Source organism: Lagenorhynchus albirostris, chromosome 13, assembly GCF_949774975.1.
Source record: "Lagenorhynchus albirostris chromosome 13, mLagAlb1.1, whole genome shotgun sequence".
Classification (NCBI taxonomy): Eukaryota; Metazoa; Chordata; class Mammalia; order Artiodactyla; family Delphinidae; genus Lagenorhynchus; species Lagenorhynchus albirostris.
In genome coordinates, this window is record NC_083107.1 from 83,253,277 (window position 1) to 83,276,836 (window position 23,560).

Below are 23,560 nucleotides of genomic sequence, written 5' to 3' on the forward strand. Positions count from 1 at the left end.
TGAAATCTGAGAGGAGCAACTAGAGAAATGGGAGGAAAACGAGGAGAATCAGAGTCACAGAAGCCGAGGGAGGGGAACATTTCCAGGAGGGAGTCGCGAGCGAAACTGTGAGTGGAAAAGTGGTCAATCACATTTGGCCGCCAGCAGGTCAGAGGTTCCTTCTGCAGAGACCCGGGTAAGGACGGTCTGCTGGGCTGCAGAGGGGGGAGTGAGGAAGCGGGGGAGGCGGTGGGCTCTCTGGGCCGGGAGATTAGATCCCACAGGTGTTCTGGGTTCAGGAGGACGGGATTTCAGCTAGCCTCCCTTCGCAATATGTTTGCAGAGTCGTTTGAAGTTATAATTGCGGTTTATTTCTCTGCATAAGCTTTGATGATAATGGTGAACTGGGATAAGAAACTCGCCATAATATGAAGAGTGACACTGAAGATGAAGAAAATATTGCCTGGGGCGCTTGCCAAAATACGCCAAAATTTGGAGGCCAGAGAGAATGTGCCGAGGGAGGCAGGGCTGGGTGACTCGCTTCCCTCGCCCCAGCCCGCCTACCCCGCTTCGCTCCAGCCGGCGCCGGCAGCCCCACCCAGCCCCGCCTCCTTCGGGCTCCGCAGACAGACACGGGGCGTGGCCACCCTCAGCCCCGCCCCTCAGCCGGGGTCACGTGATCTGTCAGTTTGCGGAGACGGGGGGGAAAAATGGCTGCCGGCTACGGTGAGGGCGACGCGCTGAAAGCCGCGGTCTCTCCCTTTCTAGTCTTCTGACAGCGCCTGCGGCAAAGCGGGCCCTTTCCGCCGGAGCTGTGGAAGCCGTCCTGGGGCCAGGTTCTGAGACGGTCAGTGTGGTGGTCGGCAGGGAGGGGCCGTGGTGGGGAGTGTAGGGGGCCGAGGCAGAGCGAGGAGGGAGCGGAGGAAGGGTGAGGCCGGGTGTGGGGAAGGGGCCGTGGCCGGGTGAGGGGGCCGCGAGGCCGAGTGCGTGTGCGGGGTCGAGGGAGGGGAGGGAGGGGGCGATGCGGGGCCGCGGTGCGGGGGGGGCCGGTGTCCGGCTTTCCGGGCGGGTCCGCGCTTGCTGGGGCGCCGGGAAGGTCTTGGACTTGGTGTCGCAGGTAGTCAGCCTTTTGGGGGGGTGAGATGGGGGATGCTAGTGAAACAAGTGTCTTTTGGTTATTTTTTCGGAGCAGCCGCAGGCACACCCACCTCCTCGAGAACCCCCTTAGCTGGTACCGCTAGGGCAGGCGTTCGAGGTCTCTTTCCTTGGGCTTCCACGGAGGAGGTGGTTGGTTTTTCTCCCTTTGCTTTCATATTGGGCTCCATTACGCCATTGTCCTGTGCAGGCCGTTATATCAGCAAAATGTCAGCAAGCCATCGATTACGACTCTTCCTTGATTTATTTATAGGGAAGCGATTTGTCAGCCAATAACGTTGGATTATTTTTCTTTAAAATTGTTTTGGCACATAGTAAGGTTTAAACCAATGAAGAATATTTTATTAATAACTATTTATGGAGCTATCTTTGCTAGCCGCTAGGGGGCACTGGTTAAAAATGTAGCTTTCTTAGCCTTACCCTCAGAATTCCCATTCAGCCGGCCTGGGGTGTGGCTCAGGAATCACCCCTTCAGATAGGTGACTGTGATACGTTCTGTCACTGTCTCCACTTTGACAGCACTGAAGATCAGCCATCTAAATTTTTTAAAGCTCCCTAGGAGACCTGATGCAGAGCCGAGGGTGAGAAATGCAGCGGCAAGGTTGTGTTCTTTGTTCTCTAGCTTTGCTAGCGTGGAAACTTTCATCAGAACCATTTTGGGGTGCTTGTTAAAATGTCAGTTTCTGCGCCCCAGGTCTACTGAATAGGATTCTCTGGGGGAGAAGCCCAAGGAATTTCTGTATTGACAAGCTTCCTGAGTAACTTTGATGCACACAAGTATGAGGGTCTTTGTTTTACACTCTGTGTGAGTGATTTGCAGATCTGTTCTTCCAAAAACTGGGTGGATTCTCCAACCCAGGTTTTTTCGAGTACCTCACATTCAGCATGCAGGAGTGGTGGGGAAGGAGGGGATACTAACCAAACAGAGGAAAGTCCTGACCTTCTCTGGACTCCACTTTTTTTTTGTTAGTGGGACCATCATCCTCTCATCACCTATGCGTGGTATCTAGTCATCTTTGCCAGTTCTTTCATGTCTGGTCACATATTTTTTAAAATGTCTACATTCAGAATCTCTCTTCTGGATATTTTGGTAGGTCAAAGGGTCCAATATGGGGGATTTTATACTGTTCAAGTTCATATCTCTCATTTCTTCTGCATCCCTACCGCCTGTCCCCTCTCCTGTGGGTTGTCTGACTGGTATCCAGGGGTCCGATTCTGGGCCGCATTCACTGCTGGGGGAAGTTTTCCTAGGATCATGTGAGTGTGCCATCCCCCTCTTCCTTCCTGCTTTTGCTCAGTTTCTCTGCCACTGTGTTAGTCAGGGCTGTTTAGAAGGCGAGGGACAGAGATTTACTCTTTTACCTCAGGGAAAAGGAGATTTGCAGGACTGACTGAGAATCGGAAAGAAATCGGGATCTAAGGCAGCTCCACCTTCTGTAGATCTCTCAGGGGCCACATTTGTTTTCTCAGTTATGAGGAGTGTTCTCTGTTCACATCGTTGGATCCTCTCTCTGCTGACTGGCTGCCTCAAAACTGTATCATTTTGTTCATGGTCTGCAATGCCTGGGTCTCTGGTTTCTAATTTCCAGTTCTAGAGAGAGGAATCTGACTGGCCCAGCTTATCTTTTTGAGCAGTCACGTGTCCTCATGTGCTCATCACTGGTTGTGCCTGATGGTAGAGAACATGGCTGTTGAGGGTAGTGGGAGCTATGGGCAGGCCTACAGAAGAGGCATGTTTAGTGTACCTATACAGTTACTCAGTTTGGCAGTTATCTTTGATGTTTCTACTTGCTCTGGACCTGTAATAGGTGCTGGGGACATAAGAACAAAAGAGAGACGGCCCTTATCTCGCAGAGATTACAGATCTAACCACCCTCACTTTCCAGTCGTAGCTCTAACTTTTTACTTACGTTCCCTATCCACGCTGTTCATTGTTTCCTGGACATAACACTGCATAGTCACTCAGCACTCTCTGTGTTCATTCTGTCCCTTCTGCCTGGTATGCCCTTCTTTCATTTCCTACCAGTGGACCCATTCTTCAGGGATCAACACAAAGTGATACTTCCATGATATTCCAGTAAGAGTAGGAACCTCTCTTGGGAGCTCTCATAGGACCTTGGGTTTCTGCAGCACTGTTCTACCTTAAATCATGACTTGGATTTATCTGGATAGTACACATTTGCTTTTTGAATTATGTTGGGCAAATTACTTGTGTATGAAACCTGTTTTCTCATCTGTAAAATGAGAGATGATACTTAAGATTATTGGAAAATCAAATAGATCATAGATATAAAAGCATCTCATAAACTGTAAGGTGACGTGTAAATGCTCTTTTCGTGATGAAGTTCTTTTATGTCTCCTAGTGAACGGTAAGCTTGTTGAAGGCTTGATAGGAATCCACTAAAGGCTGTCATGGGCCTTGCACATGATGGTGCCCCGGAAATATTTGCAGAACAGATGAGGCCTTGCCCCCTGGGCTGCCTTCGTTCACCTGATGCCTGTTGAGCCTGTCCTTTGTTCCTGGAAACGTGTCAGGCATGGGGGAAACAGTGGTGACCAAACCAGGCATGCTTCCTGCCTGGGAGCACAGTCACTGCAACGAAGTGCAGTGTATCTTTAAGGAAGACTGAGAAAGAAGGAGGGAGAGAGGAGGCCCTAAGCTGGTCTGGGAGGGGAGTGGGCGGTCAGGGAAACCTCACTGGGGGAAGTGACTTTTAAATTGAGACCTCTAGGCTGTCTGTTGGTGGGTTGGGCACACGTGTCTGTCGGGATGTCGGGATGATGGAGAGGAGAGCCTGGTCCTGTGAGGGGGAGGGGGAGGGGAGGATGGCTTGAAGCTGACAGGGAATTTCTGAGAATGACGAGAGCCGAGGATGGGTTGTGGGGGGTGAGGGTATTTGTTTTTAGATGAGAATGGAACCTGTTGAAAGGATTTATTTAAGAGGGGAAGCACGGCTAATCAAAAGTGAAGCCCCTGAGGGAGAGATTGGGAGACCTGGCCATCGAAGAACATAATCTGATTTACTGGGCACACTTGAGATCAAATTCTTGATTTGTTAGAAGCCTGGCTCATGGGAATCATTTTATAACTGTCAGTGTGGTAGACTGTTTTCTCCTGTTAAATTAATAAATGTGATGTGACGATCAAATTCAATTCAGGAAACATTTAACAATTCTTTAATATGCACAAGAAACTGTTTTAGGCGCTTCTGAATTTGTGAAGGTAAGACTTGTGAAGTTCCTCCCATTAAGAAAGCAGCCCTGTAGCACAGGGAGATCTGCTAGGTGGTTTGTGACCACCTAGAGGGGTGGGATAGGGAGGGTGGGAGGGAGGGAGATGGAAGAGGGAAGAGATATGGGAACATATGTATATGTATAACTGATTCACTTTGTTATGAAGCAGAAACTAACACACCACTGTAAAGCAATTATACTCCAGTAAAGATGTTAAAAAAAAAAAAAAAAGAAACTTAACAGTAAAGAAGGGATGGGTGGATGAATGCAGAGATTACCAGAATTCCAGGCGTGTAATGCTGAACGATCAGCAAAGCCTGCTGTAATATTTCCCCCTAAGTACACAAAGTAGAGGATCATGATGAACCCTCATGTGCCCATCGCCCAGCTTCAGCCAACCAATTTTATTTCAGCCATTTCTCTCTTCCCCCAGTCACCTCTTTTATCCTCCAGTACTTTAAAGAGCCCTAAGTCTCCATAGGGCAGAAACAGTGTATTATTCAACTTGTCAGTGGTAACCTGAAGCATTGTAAATTACAGACTTCCAACAGACTACTGTTAGATCGAACTGTTATTCAGTTATGGCTGTGTAGAATTGCATTTTCTCAAAACTCTATGACAAAGGTAGATCACCTTTCCTTAATAGATTCGTTTAAAGAATATCTTTCAGGTGGCTTAAGGCAAGGCAGCTTCAATTTTTTTTTTTTTTTACTATTACCATTTTCTGCTTAATCTTAGTCTGAAAGGATCTAAGTCTGAAGTCTTTTAATATTAGTCACAATCTATGAGTGATAACTTTTAAAGTTTTATGTATCTCAAGGTGATACACATACCATCACATAACAGATTGGGGGAGAGAGGTAACAAGATTTGAAGATCTTAAGATTTTCAATTTTTTTTTCTTTTTAACAACTGAGGTCAATGTCTATAACTACTTTTCTTTACTGTGCTCATTCCAGTCTTGTGTGATATTATAGTGAGGAAAAATATTTGATCTAAATAAGGGCTTTGTCAGACATTTGCATGTGTGTTTAAAATTTTTAAAGTAATTGCAAACTTACAGAAGACTTGTAAGAGTAGTACAAAGAACTCTGTTTTACACCTTAACCAGATTCACCAGGTGTAACATTAAAATTTAGCGTGCACATAGCCTCTGTAATTATAAAATATTCCTGTTAATTCCATAATCATTTAATGGCGATGTACCAAGCCTTTCCTTAGTTGCTGAGGATGAAAAGGTAAGACATGATCTTGTTTTCAAGGATTTCAAAGTAAATTAATAATTGTGATATGTTGTTATAAGTGTAATACTGCAGATATGCATGACATATAGGTGTACTGGGTGAAACTGACCAGGGCGGGGAAGGACAGAGTAAGGGGAAGGAAGGGGGAGGAGGTCCCAGAGGAGGATCCCCCTGAGGTGGAATTTGAAGGAATGTTTCCATTTGTTAGAAAGTTAAAGATGGGTGAAGAATTCCAGGTGGGTGCATCGGTGTAGGCATGCTCATTCATTCTTAGATATTGGTGTCTGCTGTGTGCCAGGCACTGTTCTACATGCTGGGGATTCAGCATCAAACAAAACAGGAATAGTCTCTACTCCCGTTGGGCTGCATTTTGGAGGTGGGGTGGACGATGAGGAGGCAGACGAAAAACCCAGAAAGCAAAACACAAAGGTTTCTTGAGTGATGCTAAGTGCTGCATGGAAAAGCAAGGCGGGGCGATGTAATGAGGAACGATAGTGGGGGTGATGGCTGTCTCGCACACAGTGGTCAGGGATGCTCTGATCAGGTGACTTTGGAACAGAAACCCTGGGTAGCCTGAGCAAAATGAAGGCGAAAGAGAGTGGTAGATAAGCTCAGGGACATGGAGAGGGGCTGGAATAGGTCAGGCAGGGCCTTTTGGGCTATGATAAGGAATTAGGGTTTTTATTTCGAGTGAGAGAACAACTGTTGGGGGGTTTTGAGCACAGGATGGCCAAGATGCAGCTCAGTGATTTAGGAGTGGTGTTCCAAATGCAGGGAGCAAATTGAGCAAAGGCAGGTGTGTGGAGCGTGTTAAAGATACAGATACAGGGGCTGCACCAGGACCTACTTGTCAGAATCTCTGAGGGAAGGGCCCAGGCATCTGTGTTTTACAAGCTCTAGGTGGTTCTGATGTATATTATGATTTAAGAAGCTCTGGTCCAACTTACATTTTCAAAAGATCACCTGGTTGCCTTGTGGAGGATAGACGGTGGGAAAGGCAACATGGAGGAGGGGAGAGCAGTTGGGATCTAGGTGAGAGGTCACGGTGGCTGGACCAGGGTGGTTGTGATGGAGGTGGTGAGTAGTGACCAGATGTGAAATACATTTTATAGGTAGAACCAAAGGATTTGCTAATAGATTGAATGTAGAGTGTAAAGGGACGAGATAAGTCATGGATAATTCCAAGGTTTTGACCTTGGAAGAATGGAGCTGGAGTGGCCATTTACTGAGATGGAGAACATAGCAGGAGAGGCCGTGGAGCGCTTGCTTTTATTTGTGGGTGGTGGGTGGTGGTGAGGAGGAGGGTTTGGGGGATGGGTCTGGAGTTTGGGGTTTGGATGAGTTAAGAGAGAGATGAGTGTGAGTCTTGGGAGGAGAGGGGTGGACATTTTGAGAGCTGAGCTATGGGGCCTTGTTTTTACTCCTGCCAATGGAGGTGTAATTGTACAAGTTTAAGGTTAAGAAAGTAATATAGTTAGTAGTAACTTTGTTTTCCTAATCCCAAATTATGATCTGATTTAACAGGTATTGTAGCTTTCTGTGAAAATGTCAGTTCTCATATCACAGAGCGTAATAAATTATGTAGAAGAAGAAAACATTCCTGCTTTGAAAGCTCTTCTTGAAAAATGCAAGGATGTAGATGAGAGAAATGAGGTAAGACCAAGTTTCTAAAATTAAATTCTTCTTACCAATATTTGTTGACTACCCACTATGTATGAGGCACTGTGCTAAGGATAAAGGTAAGTAAGAAATTTGTAGTTCTCACCCTCAGTAATGATATAATTTCTTATAGTTAAAAGTTCTTTGAATTCTGTATTGTTGGAATACATTTGAACTTATATAAATGATTGAATATTGAATTTATGCTTTATGACTGAGACTTATGTTTGGCTTTTTTCCAGATAGAACAGTCACCCTTCAAGAAGTTTAATTACTGAAATCAAAAGTGTTTCTAGGAAACTTTAGAAGAGCTTCTAGACCCAATCTTCTTATAAGTAGATTAACCAAAAAAAAAAAAAAAAAGATTAACCAGACAAAATTAGGACTTTCTGAAATATTTTCTTTTCTGGAGCCTCCACCCTCTTCCCGAGTTGTTCATTCCACACGCCTTGGGATTTTAAAGACTTAAATCTTTAACAGATAGTTAAATAGGTCGTGTGTTCTGTTTAATAAGACAGGGAAGTATATATTCATCATTTTCATTAACTCGTATTAGATATTTCTTTTCAACAATACAAGCAGATAAAATGTTGATTATTTTATTGTGAACAGCCAAGCTGCAACATTTTAGGGACTAATAAACTTATTGTATGAATTTTTTAAGTGGCAAATATGTATGTTTTATAAAACTTAAGAAAAATAATCCTTTTTCTTAGGACTGTATTTCAATACAGTGTAATTTTTTTTTTTTCTGACCAGTGAATAAGATGAACATGGACTGATTTTAGTTTTACACAAATGTATATGTATGTATATGTGTGCACATACATGTATCTGTGTGTGTAGACATGCAGAGTTTTATGATTTTTTTTTACAGTGGGGAAAAAACATAAAATTTACCATCTTAACCATTCTTAAGTGTACAGTTCAGTGGTGTTCAGTAGTGTTAAGTAATTCACATGTGAAATACTTCCAGAACTTTTTCAAATCTGAAACTCCATATCTATTATACAACTCCCTATTCCCCCGACCCCAGGCCCTGGTAACCACCATTATACTTTCTGTCTTTATGAATTTGACTACTCTAGGTACTTCATAGAAGTGGAACTGTACAGTGTTTGTCTTTTTGTGACTGGCTTATTTCGTTTAGTGTAATATCCTCGAGGTTCATCCATGTCGTAGCATGTGACAAGATTTCCTTCCTTATTCCAGCTGAATAATATTCCATTATATGTATGTACCACAGTGTGTTTATCCACTTATCCATTGATAGACAGTTGGGTTGTTTCCTCCTCTTTGCTGTTGTGGATCCTGCTGCTATGAACATGGGTATGCAAATATTATAAATGTTTTGAAAGCTGCTGAATCAACAGTTATTTCTTTATTATTATTATTGTTTTTGACATGGGGTACCTAATTTTATTAAATGTTAGCTCTCGTTAAAGAAATCGTGATATAAAATTTTTGTTATTGCAATACATTGATGATAGCTATTGTTTTTATTGACTATTTATGCAGATATGGTAATAGTTCTATATATTTAGCTCATTTAATTTGCATAGAAACTCCATAAAAAATTATACTCTTATTTATCTTGACTTACAGATAAATGACTTAATCCTTCAGTTTCCTATCCAAGATATTACCTGGTGAAATCCAGATTGAACCCATTCTGTTTGACTTCAAACAACCTATGATCTGTTCATGCTCTTTTGTCTTTGAGTCTTAAGCATAAGTTCATCTAATGATAGTGTCTATATCTTCAATGTTTCTATATTGAACAAACTATATTTTGGTTAGTTGACATCATTATTCCCTTCTATGGTTTTGAATAGTCAATAATTGTTATGCATAAATGAGATAAAATTAATAATTGGAGATTGTTCATTGTTATAAAAGAACTGCTTATGGAAGTAGTCATTTTATTAGCATATATTAGCATATTTGGAATAATAAAATGATAGTTTAAAAAGATTAAGTTTTATTTCATAGACAGTTTCTTTGGGAATATTGAGAAAATAGCTTCACTTGGAAGGAGAAAGATAGCACATAATAAGCATAAACTTAAATTAATCTTACAAAGAATGAAGTGTATTTGGTTTAGAGCTTAACTTGTCATCATGCATGCAGTAGCATTTAATGGTTATTAGTGATATTTACATCTAGTTTAGTATTCAATAAATTAAAATTGGATTTTTAAAATAATACTTTGAAGCAACCTGGGATTTTTACATTATGGCTTAATGTGAAGGTTGTGGAGAAAGTAGCTTTCTCAAGGCCTTTTTTAGCATTTTGCTTCTACAGCTTCTGATTAAATTTAATTTTTATAGAATTCTAAAAAGTTGCTTAGACCTTCTTCCCTCTTTCTTGCCTTTAAAAAGTGAAGTACTTAATTACCTCATGTTAATATGTTTGGTTATCAGTTTTCAAAAAGTTTCTTAATGTTACATCAATAAAATAAGATAATGTGGGGAAAATTGCCTGATGCTGTGCTTAGCATATGATGGGCTGCAATTAATAAATGCTAATTTCCTTCCTTTTTTTCTTTCTACTTTATTTGTAAACTAGATAAATCTCTTGGCCTCTGAATGTTCTCAATGATGGCAAGTCTTCGCCCTTTGTAGATCAGTGAAGGGCTTTAATTTAATTTAACTTTATTTTTGAAAAGAGCACTCTCAGCTCTCCTTGATACAAGGATATAGTGTTGAGGTTGAACATTATTCCCTGTCTGAGAAAATGAAACAGGGCTCTAAATTCAGGAGGTGAATTTTGTTACGTGCTTACAAATGTAAACCCTGAAGGAAGCTTCAAAGGAGAATTAAAAAATGTTCTAGTTTCACTACAATTATTGGAAGACGTATTGATCCTCCAAAGGTGACTGCTTTAAAGGGCAATGGTTATCTAGGCCCAGTACACCTGAATAAATAGAAGTGGGACTACCTAGGAATTGGGAAGAGCAAAAAGATGCTGAATAGGAGATGTTTTTGCATTGTAGCTTCTGGGAAGCTGAGATAAAATATGATAGCTGTTGTGCTGTATGTTAGTTGGCGCGCAGTGTTCTGTCTTGGTGTTTTGGTTTGAGGTCATTATCAATAGAGTATTATATGAGTTATGTGATCCTGTACTTTTTGGAAAGAAATGGGTTTGGGATTTGCTGGGATGTGTATGTGGGGTTAGGTAGGGGAGGGCCTTTTAGTGATTCATATTGAAGTGAAAGAGTAAAGTCGTCATGACTGTTTCTAAGTCACTCTGTCTCCACAACTGTAGTTACTAGATTGGCTAAGCAAGAACTAGTAGAATAAATATGTTTTGTGATAAGGCACAACTTATAAGGTAAATATCCTTCTACCTTAAGGGATTTAATAAAACTTAATGGCAGCCTTTCCTGAAAATCACTTATCTATTTGGATAATGTAGCTACAAAAGGTTGAAGATTGCTTTGGACTGCATGTAACAGCTCCCAAAATAGTGGCTTAATCAAATTAAGATCTTATTTTTCTCATGTAATGACAAGCTGGAGGAGACATTCCAAGGCTGATATGATGGCGTCAGGATACCTTCCCAGGCTCCTCCTGCCCTTCTGGCCACTCCTCTCTGTGTGCTTGTTACTTCACATCAGCTGTCTTGATACAACTGCAGCATTGTGTCCACATATCAGACAAGAAGGGAAAGGGAACGGGCCAGCCGAGTTAGTCTAATTACTGAGCCTTCCTGGGAGACCTAGCCAGAGTGGTGCCATGGATTATTTCCAACTGCAAGTAAGACTGAACAATGTAGGTGTTTTTAGCTGAGCATGCTGCCACCCCAACAAAATCCTGTAGCTCTAGATACTGGGTAGACAACTAATAGTTTCTGCAAGAGAAAGTTATGACTCTTCAAGTCTTTCATTTGGCTTGTTTCAGTTAATCACGTTTACACCATCTGTCTTATTTGTGTTATGGATTTTAATACACATCTAACTTATTTTTTCCCTCATACTCTAAGAGCACCTGTCTTTGTGAACTATCTGAAATGTGACTGTGACCCCAGAGAGTAAACAGAAAGCTCCTGAGTCTTGGGAATTACAATTTTGGAAACTGATGTACAAGTCATATATCCTTAGGACCATAGAGCCAATTAGTTGGCTTTAATTTATATATTATACCATTGCTTTTGATATTTCACTTTTTATCCCAGTTAATCTAATCAGAAGGGAGAAACATGCTGTAGAAAGTAACTCAAAGACATTAGAGCTCACAGAGGCAAGCCTGGTGTAATAATTGATGTCTGTAGGTATGACTCAGAATCATAAACATAGTGTTTAAGTTAATCTGTTTAACAAGTAGCAATGTGTGTATTACTTTTTAGAAAATGGTAATCATAAAAGTTATAATCAAATTTAATATTTAAAGGCTAAACTTTTTCACCTGGAAAATCTATTTATGCATAATATCTCATTCCCTAATGACTCTGGTTGAATGACAGGTGACTACCACATATAATTTAGTATCCATCATTATATGAGTGTCTGTATTTAATTCAATTTACTTTTGTCCTTTAACTCAGTATTTGTGTTTCTCTTTACTTGTATTCTTATAGTAGCATCTGTTGCATATTGCCTGTTACTATAATTATTTTTATGTTTGTATGTTGCCGTTAGTGGATTTTTAAATTCTTTCAGACTTCGCTCACTCATTTACTCAATAAATATTTGAGTACCTGTGTGGCAGTCACTTTACCTCACGCTGGGGGTGTACAGTACTAAACAAACAAAACAGACATGCTTCCCACCCTCTGGGAGTTTAGGGCCTTTAGAGGAAACACAATAATCAGTTGTTAATCACACAAATAAATGTGTAATTACAAACAAGGATTAGTTTAGTAAATGAAATTAGAGGGGGTTAGCAAGGCTTCCCTAAGGGGTTGATGTTTGACCCAAGAGCTGCCGGGTGGGTGGTGGGTTAACTGGGTGGGGTAAAGGGAAGACTCTGTCTGAGGGTCCCGAGGTGGGAAAGAGCTTGAGGGCACATTGGTGAGGAGGGAACGGCCTGGCACAGGTTTCAAGGTAGGCCTGCTGTCGTCTCTCCATCGTTAGACCACAGGCCACGTAAGGATTTTGGTTCTCATCCAAAAGAGCAGTAGGAAACCATGGAGGGTTTTAAGCAGTGGAATATTGTCAGATTAGCATTTAAAAAAATCACTGATGTTTCCCCCCCCCCAACTGATACACATTCAGTAAGTAGGTGCTTAGATAAATATTTCTCTAATTGAACTTAGTTTTTGGTGTAATTTTCATATACCTTAGTATGTTTCAGCACCTTTAACCCAGTGCTTCTAACCTGTTTGATATCACGGCATGTACAGAAAATGATAATGTGTGTGCTGCACTTGCAGTAGCCAAGGCTTGCTGCTGGAGGGAACCTGTCCCAGGATCCCGCTGCCCAGGCCCTGCCCTGCTGTCTCAGGGCTGGGGAGCACTGTATCTTATGCTGTGACTCATTCTAGGCACAGGCTGGGCAGCTCTGATGTAGCTAGTAGGGACTTCAATGAATTAAGGTTATAAGGGAAGGCTTAAAAAAACTACGTAATATATACAGCACCTGTATTGTTTTTATTTATTGCTTTACTTTCCTCTCTCTAGTCCTGATAAAACATCTTATACATACAATAAAACCACATTCTATATCATATTCTAACTGTATTGGTAGAGAATTTGGTTACCACAGACATCCTAAGATTTTTATATACATCGTGGTAATTACTTTTCAGTGCCTAGTATTATTCATGCTTACTTATTTTGAATAAAATTGCAGTGCCAAAAACAGATTGCTAATGCTGTCATAAAGAAAGTCTCATTTTCTCTTTGACTTTTACATTATTAGTAATCTGAGAACTTAAGAATTCAGAGGTGTTTCTAAATTAATGAAATACTATAAATAGCGCTTAACATAACATCAGGAAAAAGTAAGTGTGCTGTAATTAACTGGTATTTCAGCTAAAGTACAGCATCTTGACAAGTTCTCTGTGTCTTTTATATCTCCAGTGTGGCCAGACTCCATTGATGATAGCTGCTGAACAAGGCAATCTGGAAATAGTGAAAGAATTAATTAAGAATGGAGCTAATTGCAATCTGGAAGATTTGGTATATATTGAAATAATTTACTCATTTGTCTTTTTCTTTTCCTTAACTTTGCTTTTAAGAAATGATTCAGAAGTAATAGATTATAGATTGTACTTCTTCTGTATCTCAACTTTGCCTAGTAATAGTCTAACTCAATTTTTTAAAAGGGGTAATAACAGGAGAGAAATTTTTACTTTCAGTGAAAGTTCTCAGCTCTTCAGGTTTTTTAATGTATAGATGGCACTGGTTGAATAGGGAGCACATATACTTAAAATTAAATGCCTGCCTAGAAGATATGTATGAGTCATATTGTTAAGTAACTCCCCATAATGGTATCTTATTATTATAAATATCACATATGATAAGCCAGAAAGATGTGGTCCCTTCTGATATCGTTTATGAGGGATAAATCACTATTCCAAGAGGCTTACTTTCTCTGTTTCCCAGGAATTATTTTTCAGGGTCACACAGCTACATCTGTTTTTCTGTTTGTATTTATGATTCAAATTGATGATATTAAATTGGTGATTTTAATTGAGTGATCATTTGAATTAAATTATAGTACACTCATGGATAAAAGTTAGGATAGGATACTTGTAGGCTTTATTTAAAAAAATAAAGAATAGTTCTTTATCATACAGTTTCTAAACTCATCAAATGGGATCTCTTTAATAGTTTGTAAATGTGCTCTTAAATCTGATTGCAGGCTCTTTAATTTCAACTTATAGTAATGGTTGCTAACCACAAGGGTTAGCTTTGAGGTTTTGATAGTCATCTTTTCTCCTTTTTGAAAAACACAGTATGTGATTAGAAGTCCAGTGAAAAGACTGAACAAGCAGTTGTGAAACCGTTTTTACACCATTGTAGTCATACAGGTAGACAGATAAATTCTTAACAGAGCTTATGCTTCAGTGTAATTTCAGAGTAGTTTAGAGTGGGTCGGATCATGTCAATTTGGTATGATCATCTGGTATATAAATTCACATTTATTTTTCCTCACTTTGGAATGTTATTTTTGGTTTTGAAATGGTAACATTTGTGTCTGTGTGTTCAAGGATAACTGGACAGCACTTATATCAGCGTCAAAAGAAGGGCACCTGCACATTGTGGAAGAACTGCTTAAATGTGGGGCTAACCTGGAGCACCGTGATATGGTATGGACATTCTTTATCCACTGTTAATCAGCTGGAATCTTATTAGCAGTATTGGATATGTGTTAAGTCCTGTATTTTTATGTGTGAGGTGATACTATAATAATGTTTTTAGGATTTGGGATTGGGCATTGAAATGACCCTCAAGAATGTTTTAAAACCCGGTGATATAATGCACCTCCTTTAGAATATTCTTAGTCATTATTTTCTGTTTATTTTAGAATTTTAATTCTGAAATGTTGTTAAAACAACCTATTACCCTTTATAATGTATCAGTTTTAGAACTCAAGAGAAAGTTGTTCCCTTTAAGGAGAACTTTAAGAGGGACATAGTATAGTTTTAAAAATATTTTCAGTTGTTTAAAGTCATGATTTTCAGAATAATATTTATAAACTTATTTTCAAAATGTGATTGTGTTCCTAATGCCATCTGTACACATTACAAGTTTAACAAGATATGATTCTTAATTATCTTAGCTCTTATTTGATCTTGGCATCTGCTTAAAGCATAAAGGTGAAGAAAGGGATCATTTCTGGCTTAATTATTCTGCAAAATGTACAGCCTTTTCAAAGATTAATTTTAACAGGGGAAAAAAAGAAGGAATTGAACTGCCTTGATATAGACAACATGTATTACTTTGCTGCTGATGCTTTATGAAGTACAGGTGGTCTGAATTTTTAAGAAACTGCAGCACTCCACCATCTTGCACTTAATATTGTACGATGTAATATATACACGGTGTTCTTCTACAGTGTTATATTTATTCTTAAAACTTAGTGAAGTGGGGCTTCCCTGGTGGCACAGTGGTTGAGAGTCCACCTGCCGACGCAGGGGACACGGGTTTGTGCCCCGGTCCGGGAACATCCCACATGCCGCGGAGCGGCTGGGCCCGTGAGCCATGGCCGCTGAGCCTGCGCATCCGGAGCCTGTGCTCCGCAATGGGAGAGGCCACAACAGTGAGAGGCCCGTGTACCGCAAAAAAACCAAAAAAAACAAAAAAACAAAACTTACTGAAGTGGTTGGTATACTTATTTTTATAGAAGGATACAGAACCATTTGTATCCTCCCTATTTCTGAAAAGAAATTGAAGTACATTGCTATAAAAATTTAGGGAGAGAAGGTAATGATGTCAGTAACCTAGCCAAAGGATGGGTATGGCAGGTAAAGTAAAATGCAGTGTTCTTATCTTAACTGGTGTATAATAAAGCAGAAGAGAAATTCATGGAATTACCTAGTTCTCAATATTTTATTAAAAGCACCATACCATTTTATCAGGTGAATTAATATTAAGTAGCTTTTGTATGCCTGATCCCTTCAGGTTCTTTTTAGCCTATCATTAATTGACTTCTGAGAAGAATCCTATGGGCTAAGGGTTAATTTTGTTCTCAGCGTATATAGTTCAGGAAATTGAGACTGGAAGAAATACTCTTTGCCCAAAGTCACTTAGCTCTTAAGCAGTCAGACTGAGTTTTGAACCCAGGACTGCTTACTCCAAAGGCTTTCTCCTTTATCATTCTTCCATATATATCAGCAAGGGAGTTAGGAACTATAAAGTATACATTGTGAATGTGTAAAAACTTGTCAAGATTTGTAAAAAATGGTTTCTTAAACTTTCTTAGTTCTCCATATTTCTCATTTCCCTGAAGTACTTATCAAATCACAGCATATTTTAACATTTAAAGGGCCTCTGTGTTTGGCTTTTAAACACCCCAAATTAGGGAAACTGAGGCCTGTGTCTCCCTTAGTAGTTAGTATTGAGAGACCCTAACCTCAGAGAATTGGGTGGGTGGTGGCGGCTGCTGAACTGTGAGGGAGGGCAGAGTCCCTGGGACTTGTATGAGGAGAGGAGGTTGTACCAGGGGTTGTCTGGGATTCAGGAATAATTCCAGGATATAATGTCAGGAAGTCTAGTGAGGATTCTTCCTTGAGAAGACCTTTAATGGACACCAAACTACAGCATTGCTATAGGCAGTCAGTTCCAGTCTTTTCATTTTGCAAATTTGGGCATAGGTTTCTCAAGATTAAATTTTTATCTCAGAGATTCTTGCATAGGGTGATACTATACAAATTAAAATGAGGGAATGATATTAACACAATTCTGGGCAGGAATTTTACAGATTACAATATTGGTGTGTGTAAGACTTGACTAAATGCCCAGCTCTATAATTTGACCTAAATAAATTATGTCAGCCTTTCTTTGTCTTTCATGACCTTGACACCTTTGAAGACTTCTTGTCTGGCATTCTTAGAATGTCTCTCAATTTGGATTTGTCTGATGTTTCTAATGATTAGACTGAGATTGTGCTTTATTGGGAAGGAGGTGATATGCCTTTCTTAGTGTACCACATCTAGGTACATACCTCACCAGAATGTATCACTGGTGATGTATCCTGGCTAAGGTAGTGTCTGTCAGATTTCCCTTTGTAATTACTAAATATTTGAGGGAAGATACTTTGAGACTGTACAAATATCTTGTTTTTGATTAAACTTTCATTCATTTATTTTAGCATCCATCAATGCATCTTGCATGCAGCAGTTATGACTGTGGTGTTATAATGGTGATTTTTCTATTTTCATCATTCCATCTACATTTATTAATTAGAATTCTTCTGTAAAGAAGAGTTCTCTCTCTCTGACTCTGTCTCTGTCTTTCTCTGTCTCTCTAAATATATATCTATATATAGATACATGTAGATATACATTTTAGCACTTCCTTACTTTCTGGCATTACAAAATGCTTCAGGCTCAGGTTCATCTTATATTTTCCCTGCCTTATTTCCCTGATTATCAGCCCTGGAATCAATCAGTTTTCCAAGGAACCCTAGTTACTGTTTTTTGAAAATGTTATTTAGAAACCAGTAATCTAGGTGTTAGGTATGCTTATTGTTATTGGGATGTCACTGCTGTAGTGCTTCTCATTGGATAGATGTAGGAAATACATGTCTGTATATTAACTCTTGCATACACATACATCTATTCTGTATCTGTGTGTGTGTGTATATATATATACATATATATATATTTTTTTAAGATAGACTAGGTCGATAACCATGAACCCAATCCACTGTAGCCTTCTCCCTTTTCTTAATTTGTAACTCTCCTCTGACTGTGAGAAATCTGGCTCTCACTCTCCACACTATATATTTACTTATTTGTTCACCTCTAGTATACAAATAGTTTCAGAATTTCTAATCCATACCGTGAGAGAAACAGATCTGCTACTAAATACATTGTTTGTATACAGTTCTTTTCGTCTTTAGCATTATTACAGAATTCAGTCAAAATATTGCTTTCCAGAGTTACCTAGATCAGCTTCTAAGTAATTATGTGATTCGTTTGTAATATAATTAATTCATCCCAGTCTATATTCTGTCTTCCCCATATTCTAGTTGATTTTTAAAACATTTACTTACAATAAAATTCGTCTCTCTGGTGTTCAGTTCTGTGGGTTTTGACAAGCACATGATGTCATATGTCCACCGCCACAGCTCTGTACAGAGCAGTTGCATCATTTCAACAGTACCTCATGCTGCTTCTTCATAACCAGCCCCTCCACCCACTCCCCAACCCATGGCTACCACTGATCTGCTTTCCCTTTCTATAGTTTTGCCTTTTTCGGATTAGGGCAAGTATTTTTCTTAAATCTCTTTTTTAGTGACAATGAAACAGAATCAGAAGGATTAAGTGATTTATATGCTTGAACCCAAAGTTGGATTGGTGCAAATACTGATTTAAAAAAAAAAGCAAACAAAACATTCACTTCTTAGTATAATTTGATTGCATTTGTCTCTTTCATTGAACTGCATTATAGTTAAAGAGAACATTGCCAAAACAAGAACACTACTCCTGTAGCTTAAAAAATAGAAAGTTACTATGCTGTTAATTCATACTTAATGACTTTGCCCACCCCTGGAAATCATGGTCTACAGATCAGTGCCTTCTCATCCTCTCTTTTTTAGCAAGAGGTATGATAATGATCTGGAATTTATAGGACGGGTTTAGATGCAGGAGTTGAATAGCGTTGCTGGAATCCCTCTCTGGAAAAAGTCTAGACTCATACCAGGAGGAGAATATCTGGAGACATAGAATGTTTACTGAAGGAAAATATTTATAAAACCAAAATAAATCTTGGAAATTTGGAAAGAGTCCAACATGAATGTTCTCTATGTCAATTTCCAAAATATAATAAAACTTCGGAGTAATCATTACTGGACTTAAGAGATTTGACTTTTTTCAGATACTATTGTGTATTTCTCTGGGGAGCTTAGGTGTTTAAAACTACATAGTAGTGATTTCTTAAAACAATGGTTCTATAAAGAATAAAGGTTACAAAAGGAACTTCATTAATGCCATTTTTGTGCTTAGAGACAATCCAGTGTTTTGTTTCCCTCCCCTGCCCCACCTTTTTGTTTTCTTTAGGGAGGATGGACAGCTCTCATGTGGGCATGTTATAAAGGCCGTACTGAAGTGGTTGAGTTGCTTCTTTCTCATGGTGCCAATCCAAGTGTTACTGGTCTGGTAAGCGTTAACAAAAAATCCATCTGTAATGTAAGTAGTAAGTTCTTTTAGGGAATACTTAAGGCTGGTTATGCTTTGGACTTCGTAGTGGATAAAAATGATCTAGATCTTACTAAAGATAATAATGCAGAATGTGATTTCAAAACACAATGAAAATTTCTTTCTGAGGCTAAGCTTATTTCTCAGTTTTTATCAACAAAAAGGCAACTCTTAGAGTTTAAATGTTAATTATAACTATACAATTTTTCAAAAGGAGATTTTGAAATCCTTAAGTCATCTTACCTGTTTTCTGTGCGTATGTATTCTTAATCTAAACTCTTTTAAAGAGACATTTACCAAATATCCATGCCACTTTTCTATATTCTTTTTTTTTTTTTTCTGGCCCTCTCCACTGCTAAAACCTTACTCCAAGTCACCTGTATTAGTTTTCTGTGGTTGCTGTAACATCACCACAAACTTGGTGGCTAAAAACAGCAGACTATACATTCTTATAGGTGGTAATACATGCATTACTATTGTACTTTGCTTGAGACTTGATCTCAGACTGCAGATTAAGAAATTGTTTTATTGATGGGGGGATTCCTTTCACGATGTATATGTATGTCAAATCATTACATGCACTTTAAATGTCTTACAATTTTATTTGTCAGTTATACCTCAGTACAGCCGAAAAACAGGAAATGGTTTTATTCAAGTTAATGGACGGATTATAAAGAAAGGTTTTATATTCTTATTAGTCTTACCTGTTGGTTAGATAATTACATTGTGTAGTGAATCTATAAAAATAGATGTGTTCATAATATATATTTAAGGTTGAGTGCATCTCAGTTCCCAGTTATGTATTATGAGTATTACATGTGTTTTTAAAGTGGAGAATGGCCTGTAACTTGATTTTGTAAAATACTACTTTATATTGCTCCCTTTGTTGTTTCCTCTTCTTAGCAAATGTGTGCTGTAAATATCCACCTAAAAGACTTTTTCTTTCCCTCCCTCCCTCCCTCCCTGTGTACCTACTCACCCACCTGCCTACCTCCCAGCAGTACAGTGTTTACCCAATCATCTGGGCAGCAGGGAGAGGCCATGCAAATATAGTGCAACTTTTACTGCAAAATGGTGCTAAAGTCAACTGCTCCGATAAGGTAGGTCAGCAAGATCTTTCCAGGTTCTAGTTCATATTATGTCCACTCAGTGTGTCTAACTTACAAGGATTTTCATATGATCTCATGCGGCAGCTCTGATGTATCTTATGTTTATATTTATTAATACATTTTATAAAGACACACATCTCATAGGTGGGTTCCTCCTAGGTATTAAATACGTGCTAAGTGTCCTTCCATTGTCTTTTATATCACATTCATCATTCTCAGGAAAATAGGTAGGGTTGATTTCCTATCTTCATTATTTACTGTTGTAGCTCTTCTTTCTACTGTGGGTCCTGTCTGCCTTCTCTGTATTGTTGCCAGATGATCTTCTTTTTTTTTTTTTTTTTTTTTTTTGCAGTACGTGGGCCTCTCACTGTTGTGGCCTCTCGCGTTGCGGAGCACAGGCTCCGGATACGCAGGCTCAGTGGCCATGGCTTACGGGCCCAGCCGCTGTGATCCTCCCGGACCGGGACTCGAACCCGTGTCCCCTGCATTGGCAGGCGGATTCATAACCACTGCGCCACCAGGGAAGCCCCCAGATGATCTTTTAAAATTTAAGTCTTGTTCTTTCTCTCTCATATTTAAAATCCTAAAGACATCAATCCCTGTTATGATGTATAAAGATAATCCTTGCCTCCGTCTCTACCCTCTCTCCTGCTCTCTCTACCCCAAACTACTTTTACTCAACTATCAAATGATGCAGGTTCCTGAGTCCATCTGTTTTTAACCCTCCACATCTTGCAGGTGCTCTTTCACAGTGTGGAGTGCCCTCTCATCCTCGTCTGCTTTAGCTTCTGTTCATCCTTCACACTCAGCTCATGTGCCATCAGCTCCAGAAAGCTCCCCAGGATTTTGTTCTATTCATTTTTTAAAATCCTTAATACCCCAAATATTTGATAAATATTTATTTAATTATTTCATTCTTTCTTGCTTTTGGAGAGCTTTGATAGCTTCTGTGGTTTCAGGGCAAAGCCCAGACTTTTCAGGTGGACCCCCGTCTTTCTTCCCAGGTTCACTTCTTGCCATTCGTCTCCATATACACTAAGCTTTTGGATACAGAAGATTGTCTATCATTCTGTGAACTTTTTTCTTTCTTTCTTTCTTTACTTATTTATTTTTGGCTGCATTGGGACTTTGTTGCTGCGCACGGGCTTTCTCTAGTGGCGGCGAGCGGGGGCTACTCTTCGTTGTGGTGCGTGGGCTTCTTATTGTGGTGGCTTCTCTTGTTGCGGAGCACGGGCTCTAGGTGCGCGGGCTTCAGTAGTGTGGTACGCAGGCTCAGTAGTTGAGGCGCTACTACTCAGTAGTTGTGGCTTGCGGACTCTAGAGCACAGGCTCACTAGTTGTGGCGCACGGGCTTAGTTACTCCGCGGCATGTGGGATCTTCCTGGACCAGGGCTCGAACCCGTGTCCCCTGCATTGGCAGGCGGGTTCACAGAAGCCCCATTCTGTGAACTTCTATGAATTTCTATGAAGTGCGTGTCATGGTTTATCCTATTCCCTCTGCTAGGAATATTATGACCTCCTCTGCCTGATGAACTCCTATTTATTTTCTCAAGTCTCAGTTGAGGTGTTAGCTTCTCTGTTAAGTCTCCTTAACTTACCCAGTCAACTTAGATGCCCCTTCTTCTGTAGTCAGCATTCACTGTCCATACCTCCATCAGTGCACAAAAGTTCTATTGGTCAAGGCTGTTATAAAAAGTAGGTATTCATTAAATGTTCATTTCAACCTGCAGTCTCCCATGTAGTTAAATGTCACTGTGAGTATTCTTGTGTCTCTTCATTGTCTTATGAATCTCCCCAAAGATAAAGCATTGCTTTTATGCATGATTTACATTCTCTGATGTCTTTTGAATCACGTTCCAGCAGAAGGCGCTTTTGAGTGCAGTTTCTAGGCGGACATTTATTTTGTCAGGTACAGAGGCCGATCTGGGGTGGTGGTTAAGAGCACAGACTGAAGCCAGGCTTGTTGGGTTCATGGGTCTTGCTCCACCTCTTAGTAGCTTTGTGACTTCGAGCCTGTAATTAACTTCTCAGGGCCTTGTTTGCTCATCTGTTAAAATGTGATATTGTGGTTTGTACTTATTCTTCTGATGAGGATTACACACGTTATCTCGTGTAAACTATTTAGAACTGTGTTTGGCACTTGGTTGTTACTATTTCAGACTGTTGGACTTTATATTTCACAAGATATGGGAAGCAAAGAAAGCTTGTTGGAAATTAGAGGCTATATGACATTATGATGGAAAAATTGTCACTGATTGTAAAAGTTAAATTTAATTAAAATACATTTCATGCAGTGGTTAATCATCTATTAAGGAGAAATAGTATGGGGAAAATATGATTTATCTAGGATTAAAATTATGATTGGTATAAACCATAATCTAAAAATGCTCAAAGTATGATTTTTATCAAAATTCATGGTGAGAGCTAGTTTCTTTTAATACACCTTAGGTAATAATTTTAAATTTATTATTTCTTTAATAGTATGGAACCACCCCGTTGGTTTGGGCTGCACGAAAGGGTCATTTGGAATGTGTAAAACATTTATTGGCTATGGGAGCTGATGTTGATCAAGAAGGAGCTGTAAGTATCTTTTCTATTTTAACTGCTGGTAGTAGAGAGATGTTTTTAGTTTTAAGAGAGAGAATACTTTTTCCTTAGTATATACCTAGAAAAATTTCCCTATAGTTTCTAAACGATACTTAGAAAAACAAACATCTTCTGTTATCCTGGTAAATATATTATATTATAGATATTATGTATTACAGATATGTGCTTTTAAGGATTTATTGCTAATGCACATAAATTTTGGGAGGCTAAAACTATATGGAATATCTTTTAGTAATCTTAGTATAAATTAAAATACTCCCCAAATCAAATTGTTTGAATTACTGTTGTGGAAAGAGTTTCTATTTTGTTAAAATACCTTTTCTTTAAAATTCTAAAATAATATAATTTTTTGGTATTTTAATCTGTGACTTGTTTTCTCTAATAGATTTAAAAATATCAAAAATCTGTGGTCAAAACCTATATAGCTTAAAAATTGGTTCAGTATATCTTACAGTCTAGCAGTTATAAATTCCTTATTGAGTACCCGCGGTCCACCCAGCCCTGTGCCAGATGTGCTGGGGATACTGGAGAAGCCTATCATATCGCTCTTCTCTTGAGCTTGTAAGAATATAGGTAAAGGAGACGACATTTATGCACAAGAAACAATACAGGCTTCTGTTAACATAATTATTGTTATTATGTGAGATGGATCATAAAGGATTCTGAGAAGAGTTGCTACCAGATCTCTGGCTGCAATGTAACAAAAGTGAATTCTAAATCATTAAAAGTGACTTCCTGGCATAATACCAACCAGCTCCTCCTATT

At 39.3% G+C, this 23,560-nt stretch overlaps 1 protein-coding gene across 12 annotated transcripts in view; it reads left to right on the top strand.

The window, feature by feature from the left end:
* Nucleotides 1-691: 691 nt before the first annotated feature.
* The window catches only part of KIDINS220 (kinase D interacting substrate 220), a 97,826-nt gene continuing 74,957 nt past the window's right edge, over nt 692-23,560 (top strand). For 8 of the 12 annotated variants that reach the window (XM_060168505.1, XM_060168506.1, XM_060168507.1 and 5 more), the window contains exons 1-7: nt 692-826; nt 7,137-7,265; nt 13,294-13,392; nt 14,427-14,525; nt 18,942-19,040; nt 20,078-20,179; nt 22,670-22,768. In XM_060168505.1, coding sequence (XP_060024488.1) covers nt 7,158-7,265; nt 13,294-13,392; nt 14,427-14,525; nt 18,942-19,040; nt 20,078-20,179; nt 22,670-22,768 — 606 coding nt within the window. In that variant the 5' untranslated portion in view covers nt 692-826; nt 7,137-7,157. The remainder of the gene's footprint in view (nt 827-7,136; nt 7,266-13,293; nt 13,393-14,426; nt 14,526-18,941; nt 19,041-20,077; nt 20,180-22,669; nt 22,769-23,560) is intronic. The other 4 variants (XM_060168509.1, XM_060168498.1, XM_060168501.1 and 1 more) reach the window with 1 other exon arrangement.